At 43.4% G+C, this 21,639-nt stretch overlaps 1 protein-coding gene across 1 annotated transcript in view; it reads left to right on the plus strand.

The window, feature by feature from the left end:
• The window catches only part of Dner (delta/notch like EGF repeat containing), a 291,214-nt gene extending 270,496 nt beyond the window's left edge, over positions 1 to 20,718 (plus strand). Inside the window, exons 11-13 of the mRNA XM_027942023.2 lie at positions 2,263 to 2,394; positions 14,009 to 14,255; positions 20,552 to 20,718. Coding sequence (XP_027797824.2) covers positions 2,263 to 2,394; positions 14,009 to 14,255; positions 20,552 to 20,663 — 491 coding nt within the window. The 3' untranslated portion in view covers positions 20,664 to 20,718. The remainder of the gene's footprint in view (positions 1 to 2,262; positions 2,395 to 14,008; positions 14,256 to 20,551) is intronic.
• Positions 20,719 to 21,639: the final 921 nt, after the last annotated feature.

A 21,639-nucleotide genomic window follows, 5' to 3' on the forward strand; every position in this document is an offset into this window, starting at 1 on the left:
CCCAGGACCCAGGCCACTGCCAGCACTCATGCTGCATCAGGAGCTGCCCACTGACCTGCCTGGCGTGAAGATTACATGGTTAAGTTATGACGTTTCATTCCAAGTGCATCTCTAAGAACACGTGGCGGTGAAAAGCAGCCTAACATCAGTTTGACGTTCTCTCTGGGCCCCGATTCTTGAGATCATGGTTTGTAGATATTTTTCCCCCCCCCCTTTTTTTTTTATCAACTCTTTCTAATCTGGTGGGTCCCAAGAACAGTCCACTTTAGGGATCTTGGACTTCTGCCTATATCAGAGGCCCTTAGTGATCCAGATCTGCCCTGAATTTGGCCTTCACCTCTGTGGAGGAGCTTTGGACCAGAGCAGGTTGGACAGACTGAGGCCACAGCTGTGCAGGTGCACTGCTTTTAGGGAATTAGACGGGTGTGATGTTGCAGTAGACCTTATGGGGCGGGGGGACTTTTGAGTTTTGTCAGCCTATCAAGGTAGGAAAAATGAGGCTCTTGCTGTGTTGGGAACCGAGCAAATCATTTCAGTATCTGCAGTGTTCAGATTTCCAGCTAAAGAAGGCCATGTTCGGTGAATGCATTGATTAACTTGTCTGCCTAAGCAGCCTGGATGTAGTCCTGATGAATTTATCCATCAAGGTCTTTGATTTCATCCTTTAGCATTTCTCAGCACATTCCTGTTTATTGTCCCCTTGACTAGTCTGCCCTGCAGGGCCATTTGTAACAGTTTAGTCTCTTTCCTTTCCCACTCAGAGCGATTGCCCTATTAATACAAAGACAAACTTTGAAATAGGTTAGCAAGAAGCAATCAATTTCACGTCCTTTCTATTGAAATCAATGACTATATTTATTGCAAGAAACAAATTCATTTAGACACTGCCAAATTATAGTCACCCTAGTATGACCTAAACATAATAAATGTTTCATTCGACAGATTTTACTTCAAAAATGAAGTAGTCAGGTGCCAGGTACATAAAGACTATGAAAATGAAACAGTTGTGAAATATTTTAGTGTGAGATTCTTCCTCTAAAATCATCTGTGAGTGACAGAGTAGTCTTATAGATGTGAAGTAAACCAATAGCAGATAGAAAAGCAATTTAATGTCATATAAGCCTGGAAGTAATTACCTGAATGCACTGAAATATTGTCTCTTAAAAAATGGACAAAAATCTTTGATTTTGCTCTTATTAATCTCTGACTGTAGCAGTGGTAGGAGTTTCATTTTTTCATCCCATTCTGCATTTAAGCAAACGAGGCCTTATTTTAGAAATTTCTTTTTTTCATTTTCAAACTTTTACGAGAGAATGTCTCAATTTGAAGTATCCTTTTCAGTTCTGATGAGCTGCCTTTATATATAAGAAGCATATTCAATTCATATGGGCTCATCATGATGGCTGTAAAATCACTCGAAGGTGGCTTTGTTCATATCACTTTTGGTAACAAGCTATTCCCTGTAAATTGATGTTTGGCTCAGAGTGACATTGGCCCCAGGTCCTGGTTTGTAACTTTATCCCTGGTTTTCTGAGGCCAGTAAGGCTACCCGGAAAGTCTGGGTCTAGTCAGGGTCAGAAAGAAAGTCAGGCACTTTTCTTTACGGGGGAGGACAGACTGGAGGGTTTTGTGAGCTTCCTTTGGGCTGCCATTTCTTAGAAAAGACAATGGGCTAACCCCAACTTCATGATTGTCTCTCCTGAGCTGGACCTGCTGCTCTCCAATCTGCATGTCCTCCAGGCAGATCTAGGGATCTGGAAAGTAGAGGAAATTTTATTAGTTGACTCAGGCTAGGCACACAGCTGTGACCAGAAGAGTCAGTGTCCAGTCTGTACACTCAAACACTTGGCTACAAAATTATCATAAACAGTGAGTTTTTGCCTTTCTGGGGTTTTGGAAAAATAAATAAGACTCAGCTGCCAAAATTCAAAACAAAATAGACTTCCTTAATAAATTCAGGAACCTAAGTTTGCTTTTCTAATCAACCTTGAAGGGCTTATTCAGACTTGGGAATCATCTTCTGTTAACTAGTTAATGGAATAAAGGAGAAATTCTTCTCATCAGTGATAATATATATATTTTTTCGTTTTTAGTTTTGCTTAAATAAAAGATCCCTTGTCTGGAATTTTTGAGAGTTTACACAAAGAGCAGGTTGGGCTCTGCTGCTGGAGGTCATGGTCAGCTGTAAGTCTTGGTTTTGCCTGAGAAGTCTTGAGAGCTGTGAATGCAACCAGTTCATTGCCGTTTTCCTTATCTCCCCAGGTGAAGAGTGTGACATTGACATAAATGAATGTGACAGCAACCCTTGTCATCATGCTGGAACCTGCCTGGACCAGCCCAATGGTTATATCTGCCATTGCCCTCATGGCTGGGTGGGAGCCAACTGTGAAATCCGTAAGTATTTCTGCAGCAAGAGGATGCCAACTGGGACCAGAAAGTCCCTGTGTCACCAACGAGCAGCAAGGCCCTGAAGGACAAGTTACCCTGAGTTACCAGTGAATCCTAAGTCCCAGCCTCATGCTTTTGCCACTCTTCCCCCCCCCGCACCCCCCAGGTTATGCTGTCCTCACTCCTTCCTGAGTCCCATCCAGCCTTTCCATCAGGATGAGAATTTTCAGATGTCATCCAGAGTTCACTGCTACTCAGGCAGCCAAAAATGTGCTTGAGAGAAGCATTAGAATCATATCAAAAACTAGAGTCTCTGGGTTGAAAAATGTAAGAAGCAACACAGAATGTAAATTCACTTTGCACTTAGGTCTCCAAGAAGTGTCTTCGAATGTATGAGGTTCCATCAGTTGCCTAGAGAAAAGTCCAGTGAGGGCGACCACAAAAGCTGAAGAGCACTGGGGGCTGCCTCAAGCCCAGTGCAGTGTGTGGGTGACTAGCAGAAGTGTGACAATGTCAGGATCAAGGTTTGAGATGTTGAAACAACAGATGCACAGCATGGAGGTGAAAATGAGCACAGATGTGGAATTGTGTTTCCAGTTGTTTTAGATAACGTCTCAAAATTCAGCGTTGACAGGTATTTTGTTCTTATCTGAACTAGAGGAGTTTGACCCTCTATGGTGGAAGAGATCCAACCACGCTGGTTGGAGGACGCGTCCTTCCCATTCCAGATGCTTCTCTTCACACGAGGGATGTTGGGTTAGCTCTCCTTCTGGACCCTCTCACCCACTTTTGCTTCTTGACAGATAATAATAACTTATCAGCTGTGCAAAGTTGGAGGGAGGCAGGACCCTTAGCCCCATCTGTCTGTGAGCTGCCTAGAGCCTCTGCTCTCTGTGCCGTAGTGTCACAGGCTTAGGTCCCTCGCCAGTGGTCCAGCACCACCCACAGCTGCAGCATGGTGTCTAACTCGGAATGTCAGAGGGAGGAGGTATCCAGTATTAGGAAACTCTCTCATCCAGAAATGTGAAGCACATCCTCCACCATCAGCGTGAGTGGTAACAAATGTAATATTTGGCCCCTCATCTGCTTACTCTTTGTCTTTCCTCTTTGGTTCATAGCATGAGAAGGAACAGGGACTCTTCCCAGATGTTCCTATACAGAAGGACTTAGGACCGGCTTTCCTTGTTAAACAAGGGTAAGAAATACTCCTGTGTGAAGATAGAGATTAGGTAGCATTTTCACCACTGGAATTCTTTTCTAACAACTGTAAGTTGGTATAAGACATTGAAGTTGAGTCTAGTGGGATCTGTTAGAAAGGGTTTTAGACTTGGGCCAGGGCCTTGGTCTTCACTCTGACTGTGGCGTTTACTGTGTGACTGCATCTAGGTATACCGAGCCTCCGTTTACTTCTCTGAAACACGGGGCCAGTTTTCATTCTAAAATTTGGTACTTCTACTAAATGAAAACTGTTGTGCCTTGGGGTAGAGTATTACCTATTTTTAATTTTTAAAATGGTATTTGTGGAGATAAATATATAAAAGTAGAATTAGAAAAGTCAGGAACATGTAGGATATCCTCAAAAAATATCTGAAGAAAAATTTATACAGGTATAGAAAAAAATTCTTAATTTTAGATCCCTTGAGTGATGACAATATAGGTAAAAGAGGCACAAAGGTAGAGAAGGAAAGAGGATCAGGTTGGCTTCAAAATCCCGCTCCATCCTATTCTGGCCACATGATCTGGGCAAACAAACTGACCCTTCAGAACCTTACCTTCTCCCTTGTGGTTACATTGGGCCCACCCAAATAGACCAGGACACCTTCCCCATCTCAAGATGCCCAATTTAACCAATCTTCGGAATCCCTTTAGCCATAGAAAGTAACATATTCAAAGATTCTGGGGATAAGGACATGGACATCTTTGGGGACCATTATTCTGTCTACCATACCACCTTATCAACAGACTCTCTTTCCTCCTATTTGTTCTTGAAAATGATCATATTTAGAGATTATTTGGGATCAATTTGACCTATAACAACATTGTCCTAATAATTTTGATAAGTATTTGCAAAAAAGTGATTATACTAATTGAAGGCAAGAATCTGAGTAGAATGAATGCTGCCCTGGCGGCCAGGGAGCTGGGTTCCAGGCCTGTATCTGCTGCTGCCTAACCAAGATTGTGCAAGGTCATTTCATCTCTCTGGAGCTCAGCTTCTCCTTCTATAAAACAAGGGATTAAAGGACATGGTTAATTTTCACACTTCCAGCTCTAGTATTACAGGCTTCACCCCCAACAATGTCACAGCATGCCAGGAAGCACAAGGACAAGGCAGAGCCTTCCGACTACCTTTTCCTGCACTGAACACCACTGAAGTTGAGTCTAGTGGGATCTGTTGGAAATAGTGGGATCTGTTGGAAATATAGTCTATTTGGGATACTATAACATTTACTGTCACATGCAACAAAAAGAAAAACTTCAGTATATAATATGGAATGCTCCCAGAAACCTAGGGTACGTGCATATCCTGAAAACAGAGATATCTCTGTGAGGGGCTCTACATCTCTACATGTGGAGATGGATCAACTTTATCATTAGCCACCACTAGAGAGTCTGAACCCCCAGTAGGATTTAGACGCAAATGAATACCATTTTAGCTGTTGCACAGTTATCTCCTGTGTCCAGTGTTTGCCCAAGTAATGAGTGTTTCTTGGGAATTTGCCCATTTGGAGTTATTATTTGGTTCCCAATTAGAGTCAAAGCAGAAACCTAGCAGACTACAGAGTTATCAGATGCAACAAGAGAAGTGATCCAGGACCATCCTAATGCAATGAGTCTAGGCACTCTAGGGTTTTATGCATGCTCTGAGGCATTTGTTCTGGAAATCAGCAGAGCATCTTGGCAAACTTTTAATTCTCCTCCACTTCTTTTTATTACCTTGGGACTGATCACAGTGTTTTTCCTTTAGATTTTAGTAAAGGGAAAATATGCCTTCTTAGGACCAAGGTCAAAAAACAAAATAGACCCTATAAATCTTTACATAGTGGGTGTGTTTTGTACCATCTGTGTTGGGAGTATGATGTTTATCTATATCCGTCAACCTGGATAATTGGGGGTCAGCCAGTTCTGTACATTGAACAGTTGAATCTACAGATAAACATGAATTAATGCCATTCTGTGGTTGAAAAGTAGGCAAGTGGGCTATCTTGTATATCTTTGTATACTCAGTCAGTAATCAAGAGCCTCCTTATTAGCAGGCCTTGCAGGTAGGGCCTGGGTTATAGAAAATTAATGAAAGGAACCTGCCTTCAGGAACTCCTAAGGGTGGGTAAGTCAGAGTGCATGATGGGCATCGCTGTGCAGCTTTGCACAGGTGCTTCTAGGCACCAGGGAGCGTCGGCGTGACTCCTCCCAGGCCAGAGAAAAAGTACAGGTGCACCTCTTGGGCCTCTTCCTCTCAAACAAATGACATCTAATGATAACAGCCCAAGACATCCAGGAGGCGATGTTACGTGGCACTCCTGGTTATGTGAATGGGTCGGGTCCTTTGGTTCTCTGGTTGTCCTTCTTATGTAAAAAAGGATGTAACATCTAACCTCCCCACCCAGATGTCCACCTCACTCCCCCAAAGTAACAGCTGCTGGCCATTCATGAGAGATTCTTCCAGAGGTAGTCAGGTGATGGAAGAGCCTCTGTTCTCTCCCACACTGATAGGAGTTTTCTGTGCACATCTCCAGCCTCTTGTTTTTGTTTTCAATAATGTATCTTGAAGGTTTATCCGGTTGGGTTATGCAGATTTATCACATCTTTACCACCACATGACAGTTCCATTTTGTAGAGGCTCCATAATTTATTTCATGATTTATTTAGACAGATGATCCATTCTGGCAATACTAGAATGAACATTTTTATAAATGCATCTGTCTTAGTCTGTTTGGGATACTATAACAAAATGCATTCGACTGAGCAATTTTATAAACAGAAATTTAGGACCCAAGGGTGACTTACAAACCCCATTTAATTCATAATTACTTTATTAAATACTTCGACCAGCAGGAAGGCATCCTCTACCTATTTCTCAGGGAATGGATGTGGCTGGATGTGGGGAAAGCAGCTTGATGGAATGGAAAGAAGGCTTGCTGGATTCTGTGGCTGAGAACTCAATTCTGTGAGTGGAGCTGGTTTCGAATCCTAGCTCAGGTACTGACTTACCAGGCATACATAATTGGGGTAATAAATGTAGATAGTAGAGTATAATGCCTGGCACTTAGTAGGTGTTCAATAAATGGTTGCCTTCATTATAATCAGCTGTCATTCTCTTTGAACACCCAGCAGCCTTTGGGTGCCTGCTTAAAATGAAGTTTCCCTTCCCTGAGGAATATTGATATATTAGATGCTTTTGAGTTAATAGCTGCTAATTTTCTGTAAGTACAGAATGTTTTAGGATAATAGGCATCATGTAGGAAGATATATTATTGATATAATTAGACCTTGACTTTTCATTCCAAAGTAGATACATGTATCTTCTCCAGGAGGAGAATCTTTCCTTCTTCCCTGACCGAACAGTCAATCCTGGACAACACGGCCTGGGGAAAAGTTCTTCAGGCCTTTTGACTACAACCCACAGAGAGAAAGTATTTTGCATCTTGTTTCTAGATGTCACACACAGACTAACACAAACACAGAGAATGTAACACTCATTTTTATAAGTGTGTCACACTCTGAGATGGTCTTCTAAAGTAAAAAAAAAAAAAAAGACATAAAATTTGTACATTTTTATGGGACACATTATGCTAATTCAGTACATGTATAGAAAGCATAATAATCAAGTCACGGTAATAAGCATTTCCAACTCCTCAAACATTAATCATGTTATGTGTTGGGAATTTTTTCTCTTCTAGTCAGTTTGAAATGTGTCCTAGGTTTTTAGCTAGTAGCTGCCCTCCTCTGCCACATGGAGGAAGCAGAACTAATCTGTTCTCATGTGTCCTGTGCCCCTTATTGAACTTCTTTCCATCCCCCTTCCCTGGCACTTCCCCGTCTCTCATGTTCACTCCTCCACTCCACTAGTGTGAGAGTGACTTCTTAGTGTCCACAGATGAGTGAACACACGTGTCTGGCTTATTTCACTAGACAGAACGACCTCCAGTTCCATCCATATTGCCACAAATTATGGCTTCGTTTTCCTTTATGGCTAGTAATATTCCGCAGGGCATACATAGCACGTTTCCTTGATCTGTTCCTCTACTAATGGGTATCGAGGTTGATTCCAGATTTCAGCTATTGTGAATAGTGTTGTGATCAACACAGAAGTGCAAGTACCTTTCTTATGATGATTTCATCTCCTTTGGATATCTACCTGGTAGTGGAATTGGTGGATCTTATGGTAGTGCCGTTTAGGTGTTTTGGGAATCCCTGCACTGTTCTCCATAATGGCGGCACTAACTTACATTCCCATCAGCACTGTGTTAAGATTTGCCCTCCTTTGCCTCCTTACCAGCATGGACTTTTTGTCCTTTTGGTGATGGCCATGCCAACTGGGGTAAAATGGTATCTTGTGGTGATTTCAATTCGTGTTTCCCAGATGAGTAGTGTGTCTGAGCATTTTTTCATATACTTACTGGTTGTGTGAATGTCTAATTTTGAGAAGTAGGTCTGTTTAGTTCTTTAGGCTATTCTTTAATTGGTTTATTTGGTGTGGTGTGTGTGTGTGTGTGTGTAGCTTTTTGAGCTCCTGGTTTATTTTGGATATTACTCCTTTGTTAGACGAGTAACTTGCAAATATTTCCTCCCATCCTGCAGATTGTCTCTTTATTCTGTTGTTTCCTTTTCTGTGCAGAAACTTCTTAGTTTGACACACTCAAACTAACCATTTGTCTACATTTTTGTTGCCTGTGCCTCTGGGGTCTTATCTCAATAATCATTGTCACACCAATGCCATGAAGATTTCCCTATGTTTTTTTGTAATAATTTCATAGTTTCAGATTTCACACATAGGTCTTTGATACATTTTGAGTTGATTATTGTATATGGTGAGAAGAAACGATCTAATTTTATTCTTCTAAATATATTTTATATATACACACATAAAGACATGTATATGTAATGTATGTGTAAATATATGTGAGATATAAACATATATATGGGTGTGTGTGTGTGTGTGTGTGTGTGTGTATTCAATTTTACTGGCACCATTTATTGAAGATACTTTCTTGTCTCTTGCCGAGAACACCCCTGTGTTCTCGGCACAGAATAGAGAAGCCAGAAATTAATCAATGTTTATACAACCTACCAATTTTTGACAAAGGTAGGTTTGACCCCCAATGCACTGATTTGGATAATCTGTAGTTTGGAAAACACTGCTATTGATTGAAGAGTAAAACTTTAGAATCAAATCACTTGGGTTTATTCCCGGGTTCTACCACTTGCTATGTGAGTGACCCTGAGCAAGTTACCTCCTCACCTAGAATCTCGGTTGCTTCCTGTGTAAAGCGTAGGGAGTAACGCTGGCTCCCTCTTGGCTTTATAAGAGGAATAAATGAGTTAACACCTCAAACACTTAGGATAGCATTCAGCATATTGAAGTCAGTAAATGTCAACTGTTAACCAACACTGCGACCTAAACATCCCAGCACCACCATCTGGCTTCACCACTGGGGTGCCTTGAAGGCATGTCACAGCTCCTCTGTGACACAAGCTAGGACACCAGGGCTTAGTGCTGCTTTCTCTCCCCTACAAGAGCTGTGTTTGATCTAGTTAATTCCACCTCTAACACAGCACGCCCGCTCAGTGCCTCTCTGATCATCCCCCACCCCATCCAGGCCACCCCAGCTCTGCCCCAGACTGGCTCCTGTTCTTGCCCCTAAAACCTGGTCTCACATGCAGCCAGAAGGATCCTTTCAGAGTGCAGCTCTGAACACTCGGGCCCTCCCTCCCTGCTGGTTCAAGCTCTGTTCAACTCCTGCAGTCGCTGAAGACCAAGGGCCAATCTGTTGCCCACTGGACTGTTGGGGACTGCCTTCCCCTCCAGGAGGCACCCCTCCTCTGTGTGTCCCTCCCCCTTGGTCCCTCCTTCCAGGCCGTTTCCCCTGCTGTGCTCTGCTCTGCTCCCGAGGGCCTGGGCTGCTTCTGGGGCTCTGCCTGGGGTCACCTTCACTTCGCTCTTCCCCATCCCTGGTCAGTGCCCACTCACCCTCAGCGCCCTGCCACCTGGAAGCCCCTGGTGCAAATGCTCTTGATGTTAAATTAGATGAGCACCCCTGGTCCTCTGCCATGCCTCTGCACAGCTTGCCCCTCACCGACTCAGCACAATTGTACATTGATTTTGTGATCATTTGATTGATCTCTGTATCCCTCAAAAGCCTGGTGCCCTTAGAGCCATGCTTCCCTGCTCTGATCCCCAGCACATCATAAGTGTTTAATTTGTGCATGTTTGGTGAATGGATCTCTGTGAAGGAGAAAATCTAGTCCTTCCCTTCCCTTTTCTGTGCATTCCTCTTCTGAAAATTAAACAAGGTTGCTATTTTTTTTTTTAATTTCATTTACTTTATTGTACAAATACCCTTTAGCTGTGGAAGACATAATGGAATTTGAAATCCATCCTTGCAGTTGTTCTGGACAGTTAGATATCTACAAAGTGACATCATCACAAAATGCTCTCGTGTACTTTCACTGTGTTTTAAATAACTTAGATGGGCAAACTAGTCTACCTACCTTCACCAAGGTAAATTCAAAACATAGACGTGGGAGATGTATTTAGAATGAATATAAGGTCAATTGAAGTCTATTTTGGTGGAGTGGAGGTCTTCAGCAGATGCATTTTTTTAAATTGTTGATGGAACTTTATTTTATTTGTTTATATGTGGTGCTGAGAATCCAACCCAGTGCCTCACACATGCTAGGCAAGTGCTCTATCACTGAGCCACATCCCAGCCCCCAGATGCAGTTTTATTCAGCTTGCTACTGACTGATTCACCTCAAGCAGCTTCTCTGAGTCTAGCTTCTACCTAGATACAGGTGATTGTTTGAGGCCAACTGAAATGTTAAATGCAAAAGCACTTTGAGAAGTACAACATCTCAAACACATTTAGTTTAAACAAAAATGCAAATGATCCCTCAGACTCTGTTTGCTACGTTTTTCCCCAAACAGCTCATGCATGTGTGTTCTCAGTCACGCACCTGCTGGGGCCCGTGAGAGCATCTCATTCTGCGCATTCTGGTTCAGGATCTTTCCAGGGGCTCAGTTGCAGCCAGCATAGTAAATGACTCATGCGATTGAACTCCCAGGATGCAGCAAAACGATGACTTGCGAGAAAGGCACCTGGGCTGGGAGATGGCATTTGTAACCACCTGGTGCCGATAAATTTGCTGCCTCTGGGACAGAGAGAAGGTACTGGGTTTCTTGCACGTATTGGCTACTAAACTGGTTAGCCTGCAGGGTGGGCAGCTTCATTTCCATCAGAAAAGTTTTAGATGACAGTAAAGTGGAATCTAATTTAAAGAAGAGGACAGTGGAGGGACAAGTGCAGAGGCTTTAGATGAAATTTTGCTAAACTTTTCCCCAAAGTCCAAATAGCTTGGAACACGGGGATTTGGGGAATGGAGCAGATGGAGAGAAACACAAACAGCGTAGGCAGCTCGTCAGACCTGGAACTCAGTGCTGCATGGAGCTCGTGATCCCGCATGGCGGTGTTTTGCAGTGGGGCCCACGTGGTTGTGGACTCACTGTGTTTACATGACCAACATGACATGTAAGTTGTTTACATAAAGCGTACACATAGGCCCTAGGAACTCATCAAGGACTCTTATGATCCTCCCTGGTGACCAGATCTGGGCACTCTACACATTGGAGTAGAAACTGTCCTGGCCGCCCTCGTGTTGATGCTAAATGTATGTTATAACATACTCCAGTGAGCTTTGGACTGCAGCCTGCAGCAGAATTTTTTAGGGAATGTTATAACACTTGGAAATCAAGTGAATCACGCTTACTTTCTCAGCCAGAAAAGTGAGCCGTCTCTTGTGCGCCAGGTATTGCCAAATGAAAGGGCTGCCGATTTGGGGGTTGAGCCTTGGTGCTGGTTTTACAAAACACCTATTCCCTTCCACCAAGATTGTTTACTTGTTGTGATTTATGTTTCTCCGTGTGCCTGTGTATGAGCTGGCTCAGATGGAGCAGTAAATGGTCTAATGGTCATTTAGTCTCCCTAAGCTCCTGGAGTCACCTCCTGAGCTTGGCAGGCAGACTTGAATGGCAAAATCAGGCTTCACAGGTCTCAGTAAAATACTCAGAAATCAGAGGATCTGGATGCAAAGTCAGAAGCCACTTCATTCATCCACTTTTCCCAAACATTCTAGAAGCATCCAAGACAAATACATGGGCTATTTTACTTTTAAGCTTCTAGGAAATGGGTCTGCAGGCCTGGCCCTGTGTTTGGGTATCTTTCTGAGTAATTCCTCAGGCTACAACTTTTCAAGATCAAGAATAGCTGATTCTGGCTCCATCATCACTGAAGACGTAGTTAGGATGAGGGACTGGGTATCCAGAGGCCACCAATACTCTCACTGAAAATAGAAGAGTGAGAAGAGTCCTGGGGATTTCATGGGAAGGCAGCTCACTCCTGTTCCCATCATCTGTGAATCCTGTATCCAGATACCATGCAAATGGTGGCCTGGAAGGGTGGTGACAGTGGTGACAAGGTGAATAAAACTGAGAAGTCCTCCTCTTTCCCAAAGGAACTCAGCTTTTCTTTGGTTGAACCCAGCTCTTTCTAATTAGCAAAACTTCCTTTCAAATCCCATTCACCTTAGCTAGAGTTTCCACTCGTGTGCACGTCTGTAAACAGGCACGATTTGACAACCAGTGCCAACCACAGCAAATTCATCCTGTCCTTTCATTTTCTCCTGTTGATACAGTTCGGAGCTTTGAGGAAGCACACAGGTAACTAGTGCTCCATTGTCCTCAGCTCAGAGCATCTGCAGTGGAGGTCAGCATGCTCTCCTGTCCTCCCCCTTCTGGCGTCTCAGCTTCTCCTCCTCCTCGGAGTTCACCTACCATACCCCTTCTTCTTCTTCTTCTTTTTTTTTTTTAACATGTTTTCTAACCTATGCTCACAGCAGGCCAGCGAAATCTGCATTGTTATTTTCATCTTACAAATGAAGAAACAGGTTCAGGGAGGTCAATTGTTTGGAATTGGGATTGAAAACAAGGAGGGTGTGGTCCCAAGGAGCACAATCTTTTCTGTTACACTGGGAGATAATCTTGTGAGCATCTCTACCCAGAGCTCATTTTTTTTTTTTTTTGATGGTAAAAGGAATACAGTATTCTCCTTTTAAAAATTTGGAAAAGACAGAGAAGTATAAGGAAGCATATAAACATCTTTTGTCATCAGGCCTTCCAGTGATCACTGTGCAGTGACCCCCAGATCTGCCTCCAAACACTTATCCCAGAGGGGTGCCAGCTTCCCCGGCCTCCTCTCTGCAGAAAGGGGAGGGAGAATTACACATCTCGTGGGGGTTCTGGCTCAGTGAGGTGTTGCTGAGGAGCTTAGTCCACAGTGGGAAGCAAACTGTTTTCCATGGTCCTCCCTCTGGCTGAGCCTCCCAGTGTGTAGGTGGAGGCCTCCACTTAGTGCCATTGCCCAGTTATGCTCTGTGAGTAGGTCTTGCTTTGGGGCATTCTTTTCTCTTCTGCTGTTTAATGAAGTGTCTTTCCATTTCACCTATAGTTGAATATTTAGGTTGTTTCCTAAATATTCGGGGGTTTGGTGGGTGGAGAGGAAATGCAAATGTGGGGGACCTTTAGTGATACCTGTAATTTGTGTGTGTGTGTGTGTGTGTGTGTATCAAAAGCAAAAATGATAAAACATTAACATCTATTAACCCTGAGTCGTAAGTACATGGGTCTCTGTGATTATTTTTTGAGCATTTTTCCAAATGTGTGATGATCAACTACATTTAAAATTTGTGGTGCTAAGATAAATGTTCTTGCACACAGGGCTTGTGCATTTCCAGGGTTATTTCTGCAACATAAATTCTAAAGCGGAGATATCTGGGTTAAAGCATTCAGTGAGTCCAAGAAGGGTTACAGTTCAGTTTGCAATCTCCATTTCTGTGCCAACTGTGGTTTTCATAATTTTAAAATGATGTTTGGAGCTGGAATGGGAATTACATTTTTTTTTATTGTTGTTCCAGGGATTGAACCCAGGTGCACTTAACCACTGAGCCACATCCCCAGCCCTTTTAAATATTTTATTAGAGACAGGGTCTCATTAAGTTGCCTGGGCTGGGTTTGAACTTGTGATCCTTCTGCCTCAGACTCCTGAGCTACTGAGATTATAGGTGTGTGCCACCATGCCAGACCGAGGATTTGCATTTTTTAGAGTAATTATAAAGCTGAACAATTTTCCTTTTAAAAATTTCTTTGGTGGTTTCCTCTTTATATCCTTTGCCTATTTTTCTGAGGTGAGTTAGAAGAGGTCTTTATGCATTAATGGTATTAGCCCTTGATGTGGATTATTCTCAGAAATCAATTCTTCCTGCAGAGTTGTTACTGATGCACGGGTGGGGAAGACCCCCACATCCCGCGGGTCCCATTTATCCCACTCTTTGCTCTTTCCGCCCTCAGACCTCCAGTGGAAGTCCGGGCACATGGCCGAGAGCCTCACCAACATGCCGCGGCACTCCCTCTACATCATCATCGGCGCCCTCTGCGTCGCCTTCGTCCTGATGCTGATCATCCTGATCGTGGGCATCTGCCGCATCAGCCGCATCGAGTACCAGGGCTCTTCGCGGCCGGCCTATGAGGAGTTCTACAACTGCCGCAGCATCGACAGCGACTTCAGCAGCGCCATCGCCTCCATCCGGCACGCCAGGTGAGCAGCCAGTGCGGGCAGCGCGGTCGCACCGTTGTCCCGGGTGCTGGGCACAGCACTTCCCATCCACAGAGAGGGTGTTAAAGGGTAAAACACGTTCAGCGTGGTGCTGGGGGCGTGTCAGGACCTCTTCATGAGCAAGCCTTTCTTCATCTGCCCCTAGCTTTGAATGCTCCATTCATTTACCTTGTACTGGTCCCTGACTACACATATCTGATTCTTAATCTCTGTTTATTGGAACATTTTTTTGACGATTTCTTTCTGGAATGCCTTTATGTTGCTCTTAAAATAGTCCACATGGACATAAATGGTTCCCTTTGATTTAAAGACCCACAAAAATAAGGATAAACAGCTACATGCTGCACTTAGTGCTCACATAATGCAGCCTGCTTTTCTGGAGGAGTCAAGGGTTGGTAGGGTGTCACAGGAGAAATTTAGTCCAGGTGCCTGAAGTGTGGCATTAACGACTCCATTCCATGACTCTATATTCCAGACAGATCATGTAACCTTCCACAAATAGAGTTCCCCACCTGCACAGAAAAAAACTGTGGCAGTCACATTGAATTACAAATGTCACAGAATATATAGAGAATCCTATATTTACTTCTCTAAATCTACTATATGATGCTAAAAAATAAGCTACATTTTACTGATGTTTTGCAAAGAATGTTCATTTCAAAATTAACCACAAACTTGTTTGTTGAAGTAAGCCGTGGTCCCTGTTCACTGATGGAGCAATATCAAGCATGCAGTCCAGAAGTCTTTCCTGTGGTTTTTCTTTCTATGGCTCCAACAAGTCCTGGCACATAGTAAACTTTGCTAAAATTTGAGGGCTGAAATGAATGCATGATCTCAGTTCAGGGTTAGGGTTATGTGCTTCAAGCCGTTTGAGAGGTAGATTCATCCCAGGACACCAGCTCAGTACGTGACTCTGGGATGTATTTGCAGTATCACTGAACCAGAAGCAGAGAATGCAGAAAGGAATGGAGAATTGACATGTTCCCTTGATGTTCAAGAGTCTTCTCTCTCCTTTCTGTTCCTGGAGGAGCTTGGTTCACCAGGAGGGATCAGAATCCATGGCTGCTTTATTTGATGTGTTGGGAGACCCAAGAAATCAGATTCCCTCCAATCCCCAAGGCCCGTGCAACTAAAATCCTTCAGGGCTGCCGTGGAGGAGTATTTTATTTCAGACCCAGAATAGTTCAAGATGGATGCATTGGAACATATTGCCTGTATAGCCCACTGGGAAGATAGTTACCTGAATACGATTGAAAGAAAGAATAGACTTGAAAGCATTGATAGAACCCAGCTCTTACATGGTGCCAATGTTTGTCAAAAATGTTTAAGGCATGGTTTCTAATCAGCATGCTTCTACATGCATCCGTGACCGCAGATGCATTAAAATAATACTTTCCCAAGTATCTGGAATTTAGGAAATCTTTGCTAAACGTTCACTCAGCACAACAGCATTTCAGCAGTCTGCCTGTAGAGAGGTCATGGCTGGGTGTCTGGCTCCTTGGGCTTCTTTGCTCTCTCTTCTTGGAAATCCTAGAAGAGCCTTGGCAGAATCTCAGCCTCTTTGATGTTACTGTCTCCCTAGTTTCTAGCAATGGCCTGTGGCTAATGTCCATTTCATGGGATGTCTCCTACCACAAGCCTAGAGGTGATAGTGAGTTGGATTGATTGCAGCCTAGAGGACACACGAGATGCATTCTGAGTGGGTCACCTATGACACTCACAAGATACTCTGGCTGTGCCTGGTGATTCTGATGTCAGAAGGATCTCTCTCTCTCTCTCTCTCTTTCTCTCTCATTTTTTTCTCTCTCTCTCTTACCAAGAGCCATCTGTCCCACAGCTGCTTTGCTTACACACAGACAAGACAGGGTCTGCAGCTGAGCAGTAGGAGCAAGGCCGTGGCTCTCCACAGTCTGACACTGAGGTCACATCTCAGTGGCCGACTGCTTACTGCTCTATGTGCTAGAGGTGTCTGATCATGAAAAACAGAAAAAGGAGAACTAGGAAGGGACATGTTCACTTTCCCCCAAAGAGCGCGAAACCTTCTGATTTCAGCCTTTCCCAAATTGAGATCTACCTGACATTCTCTGCTGTATCCTTTTAGCTCCTGACTTTGGGGGACTGTGAACAAGAGGAACGGACACTCTGATCTGGCTTATAACTTGTGGCAATATCTTTTGTTTCTTTAGAGAAATAGGCATGCAAGACTGGTCACCATGTTTGAGGTGTGTCTGTGTTACTGTTACTGCTGGGCTGAGACTTCTGTTAGTGCCTCTGTGTTGGCCAACATTGACTGAGAGCTTTCCGTCGGCCAGACACAGTCTACACTATCATGCACATTTTCAGGAGTTTCACAAGAATCCTAGGTCGTGTGTTTCTTCAGTTCCCTACATATGCGAAAAGAGTCTGAGCTCAGCAGAGCAGTGCAGTATACACAGGGTCTCAGTTTGTGAGGAAGCCAGGATCAAAGCAGGTGTGCTGATCTGAAGCAGATGCCTTTACACCCTGCAGCACATGAGCTTGTCAGGAGCAGCAAAAGTGAGAGCTGCAGTTTAAGGCCCTCACATGCATGAAGGCTTCAAGGAAGTGTTCAGAACCCAGGCTCAGGAGCTACATAGCTCCACTTCCGCAAGGACTGTGACCTTGAGATTATCCCCAAGCTTCCACTTCCTCATCTGTGAAGTGGCACAGATGGTATGTGCTCACCTCACAGAGTTGCTGTGACAGCAAGATGAGAAGATCCATCAGTGAAAATGAGACATGGGAGGTGGTGCTGAATGAGTGCCCAGAACAGTGCCTGATGCGTGAACCCTCATGGGGCCAAGGGAGGAGGTGTGGACACAGCCACCAGGGGATCAGGGCCAATGGGCTGTTTTCCAGGAGGAGGGGGGGGGGGTGTCAATTCATTTTCATCTTTTTAAAATCCCTCAAGTAGACATTCCCAAGTGTCATGGTTGGGTCGTGGGATATGAGCTACCATATCATAGGAACATCACACAGAACGTTGAGTATAACCCCCAGTTACAGTGTGTAGTCTTCTCTCAGTTTTGTCAGAATATGTAATAAATAGTCTATGTGTCACTTTCGGAGACGTTCAATACGTATTTGCCAAGGGAGTTGAAAGGATATAGGGTCAAGAGATAGACAGACTAAAGAATAATGCACACAATGTCCACACCAGGTCCTTTGGAGAGATGGACTAAGGGTAATTCCGGGGGTCTTCCTCAGAGGCCCACACCACAGCTTGGACTCTGCAGTCCAGCTGGCTCTGCTGTGACTACTGCACTTTACCTGTGTAATGCGAAAGCAGCCAGAGACGGTATGAATGGCTTGACTGTGTTCCAATAAAACTTTATTTAAAAATAGGCAAAAGGCTAGAATCTGGTTACTCTACATTATAATTTTCTCTAGTTTCCAATTTATAGTTTTACAATTAAAATATACCTTCCAGATAAGGAAAAAAGTATGTCATTTAAAAAAAAAAAAGAGCAGTCTTATAAAAAGTCTTGCAATAAAATAGGCAACCTTTTACATTGGTTTCGTGCCTGAGAATTTAAAATGGAATTTTACAAGGGTTAGCTGATTTTTAACGTCCTCCCAATTCTAAGATGGAAGATATAAAAAGCTGTTAGCATTTTCAGCATGGATGTGAACACACATACATTTATCACCAAGTGGGAGCCTACCGCTGTGAGAGCTGTGAGATTCCAGAAAAGTCTTGCCTCAGTTTACTGGGTGTTAAAAAGCTCCAGTGTTTCTGTAAAGCAAACTGTTTTAGCTTCCACGTGGCAGATTCTGCACTTCCAATAGAGACCTCCGCGACTCACCCAAGGAATCTGCACGGGCTCTCGCAAACCAGGAAGTTGAAGTAGAGCTCCAGGGCTGTCTCTTTCTCTAGTCCTGGGGCTGTTTGCTTACTTTGCCCAGGTTCCTGTTGTAGTCAGCATTATACTTTATGACCCATTCTGATTGGTGTTAACATGCCCCATGCCACATGGCCACATAAACCAGCCTGGACACAAAGGATGCTTCCTTGTGGTCTACTTTAAACATACGTGGGTGAGCAAATGGCCCTCTCCGAAGCGGGTTCAGGAAGTGCTTTATCAAACTTGGTGAATCTGAGACACCCATCCTCACACCTGCCTTTGGGTCCATGGCAACATTCAGTCCATGTCCTTTGAACTATCACTGGCAAATGAGTGGCATAAAGCAGAGGCTCGAATTTTCTAGATTTTTTGAGAAAACAGGTTCTTCAAACTGTGAAATCATATAGAAGGAGGTTTTTAAAAGATATGTTTGACTTATTAAGTTGCTTGCACTTTTCCTATCAGCCAGCTCTTTTACTAATCAACTAGTTAACAGGATTCCTTGCTCACATCAGAGTTCTCACAGTGAACAATCCCATGGCTACAAGGCTAGGATATGAAGAGCAGTCACTGGGTTGCTGGATTTTTTTTTTCTAAAATATCACTATTATGACCAATTTATCTAGCAATGATATGTAAAAGATTGTCAAGATATTTGCACCTTAAATAGGAGCTTTTGACATTTTCAGACTTGCAGAGAAGCATGGGATACAGTGAGCTTTACTCTGCCGCTTTCCCTGTTCTGATTACACAAGCTTCATTCAGTTCAGATCAGCACCTGAGGGCTGAGCCAGCTTCCTCTGTGCAGGCACAGTCATGGATCTTCAGTGAGACTTCACATTTTTTAAGTCCCTCTTAATAATGCAGTGACAGCTGTCGGGGTTCTTGGGACAGAGTGCTTTAACCTTAACCCTGGCCTCCACCTGGCCGGGTTAGGCCACCGCACCCTTGAAAGCTAATCCCTCTTGAGTGACTAGGGTAACCTAGATGGAGGTTTAAAACTAGAAGGTCATGCAGGGCACAGTGGCACATGCCTGTAATCCCAGCAGCTTGGGAGGCTGAGACAGGAAGATCACGAGTTCAAAGCCAGCCTCAGCCGCAGCAAGGCACTAAGCAACTCAGTGAAATCCTGTCTCTAAATAAAAAACAAAATAGGGCTGGGGCTATGGCTCAGTGGCTGAGTGCCCCTGAGTTCAATCCCAGGTACCAAAAGAAAGAAAGAAACAAACAAAAAACTAGAAGATCTCGTGAAGCATGCACTGTTTTCTCCTTGCCACTCCACCTTCCTCTCTTCTCCATACAGAGGAGAAGGACTTTCGAAAGATAGCAAAGGGAGAAATAGGAAGACAAGAGAAAAGAGAAGTCACAGTAAATAAGCCTTTAATTCCTAAGGGCTCCATCCTAATAACCTTTTTAAAATTTAAGAGTTTTGGAAAAATTCCTTTTTAAATGAGCCCTGATGTATTTGAAAGAGTTAAAAAAAAAATGTGGTCTATAAAAAGGAGCAAGGGGAGGGGGGGGCGTGTTCATATGGAAGACTGCTTAAGTCATGTTTTACTCCCGAGGCTTAGGAAGGTGAGGTCCTGAATGGGAAGCGACCACCCAGAAGTTGAATTTGCTTTATTTTAATAATTGCCACCCTAAGACTGGCTTGGCAGGGAGTTCTGAACTTGGATTCTGACTCCTCTGGCTTCTGGGCGTCAGTTGGCTGTCAAGGGGGATTTTGCTATATACAAATCTGTTGGGACGGTGGCTTTGTGCTCAGAGAAAAGCAGTGGCTTGTGGGTGTGCAAAGCAGGAGGGTCTGGGAGTAATAGGTGGGTGGGATTGGATGGCCATCCTGGCAGTCTGTGGGCAAACACCTCGTATTTTAGGTCATTTCCTCCCTCTGCCCTCCTGCTGGGCTCTGAGAGCCTTCGCAGCTTGTTCCCCCAAACTCCCCCCGGGAGAGGCTGTCTGTTCCCTGACACCACCCCCACAGCCTGTCCCGGGGAGCCTGTCCAGCTATTCTGTATTCCAGGCACTAATGTGGATGTAAAATAAACCTGCCTCTCCAAATATTTATGGGTCTTGGAAGAGAAAAACAAATCAATACACGTTTTCTTAAAACCTATTGTAGAGCTGTCCTGGCTGGCTGCTGCTCTGCCAGGGTGCAACCTGGAAGCTTCACCATTCACTTGGGCTCCACGCTCTGTGAAATTTGCGTTTTCTCCCTCCTGCTCCAAAGACTACCATTTACACTTTTTCAGTTTTAATATCAGGGTGTCTTAAGTTTCTGTACTGGCTGAAGAATATATTTTTAGAGCACTTCGACAGTTCCATTTGATTCTTGAATCTTTTATTCTCACCATTTGCCCTTAATAGGACTTGGAGTCCAATATTTGTCTCATCAGAATGCCCTCTCTTTAATTTCAGGTTTGGAAAGAAATCCCGACCCGCGATGTACGACGTGACCCCCATCGCCTATGAGGATTACAGTCCCGACGACAAACCCTTGGTCACACTGATTAAAACAAAAGATTTGTAATCTTTTTTGGGGGGATTATTTTTCAAAAAGATGAGATACTACACTCATTTAAATATTTTTAAGAAAAACAAAAGCTTAAGAAATTTAAAAACGTTAGCTGCTCAAGAGTTTTCAGTAGAATATCGAAGAACTAATTTTCTGCAGCTTTTAGTTTGAAAAAATATTTTAAAAAACGAATTTGTGAACTCCATAGACTACGTTTTAATGTACTCTCAGCTCTAAACCGTAGACTTCTCCTTGTGTGTGCTCTTTTCATGGTAGAGACTACCGCAAAGCCCAGATGAATTTCTGTGGTTGTTACAGAATAAGTCTAAGCGAGGAGAAGTTTCTTTTTGACATGTGAGTGCTGGCTTTTTGAGTAGAGGTAGGAAAATCATGTAAAGTAGAATATGATGCATAATACAGTATACCCGTTACTTAAAAAGAAGTCTGAAATGTTTGTTTTGTGAAAAAGAAGCTAGTTCAATTTATTATTCCTAACCTGGATGACATTAGCCTTTGCCTTACTCTGTGCATGGGTAAGTGACTTCTGCTCTGTTTCACTGAACTCTGCAGAAACATTCTTTCAAGTTGTCTTTTTCGTAACAGTCGTTGAACTTGGCCTTGAAATCATACGTAACGAGCGGGCCTAGCGAGGCAATTTACGATTGGTTTTGATCCATATTTTTCCTTTTGAAAGTCAAGGTTTTTATATCGTGAGTAAATTAAATTTATGTTCTGAGTTATTTGTTGCTAAGAGGTAGTAGATGTAAGAGAGTACTGGTTCCTTCTGTAGTGAGTATTTCTCATAGTGCATCTTTATTTATATCCAAGACATTTTTTGTGGCTGTATTTGATTGATATGTGCTTCTTCTGATTCTTGCTAATTTCAAAGAATATTGAATAAATGTTAGCAAGTCAAGGATGCACCTGTCTCTTTTGTCCTTTCAAAATTATATAAAGCGTTTTGGATTGGAAATGGGCTGTCAAACAAGCA

Source organism: Marmota flaviventris, chromosome 11, assembly GCF_047511675.1.
Source record: "Marmota flaviventris isolate mMarFla1 chromosome 11, mMarFla1.hap1, whole genome shotgun sequence".
Taxonomy (NCBI): Eukaryota; Metazoa; Chordata; class Mammalia; order Rodentia; family Sciuridae; genus Marmota; species Marmota flaviventris.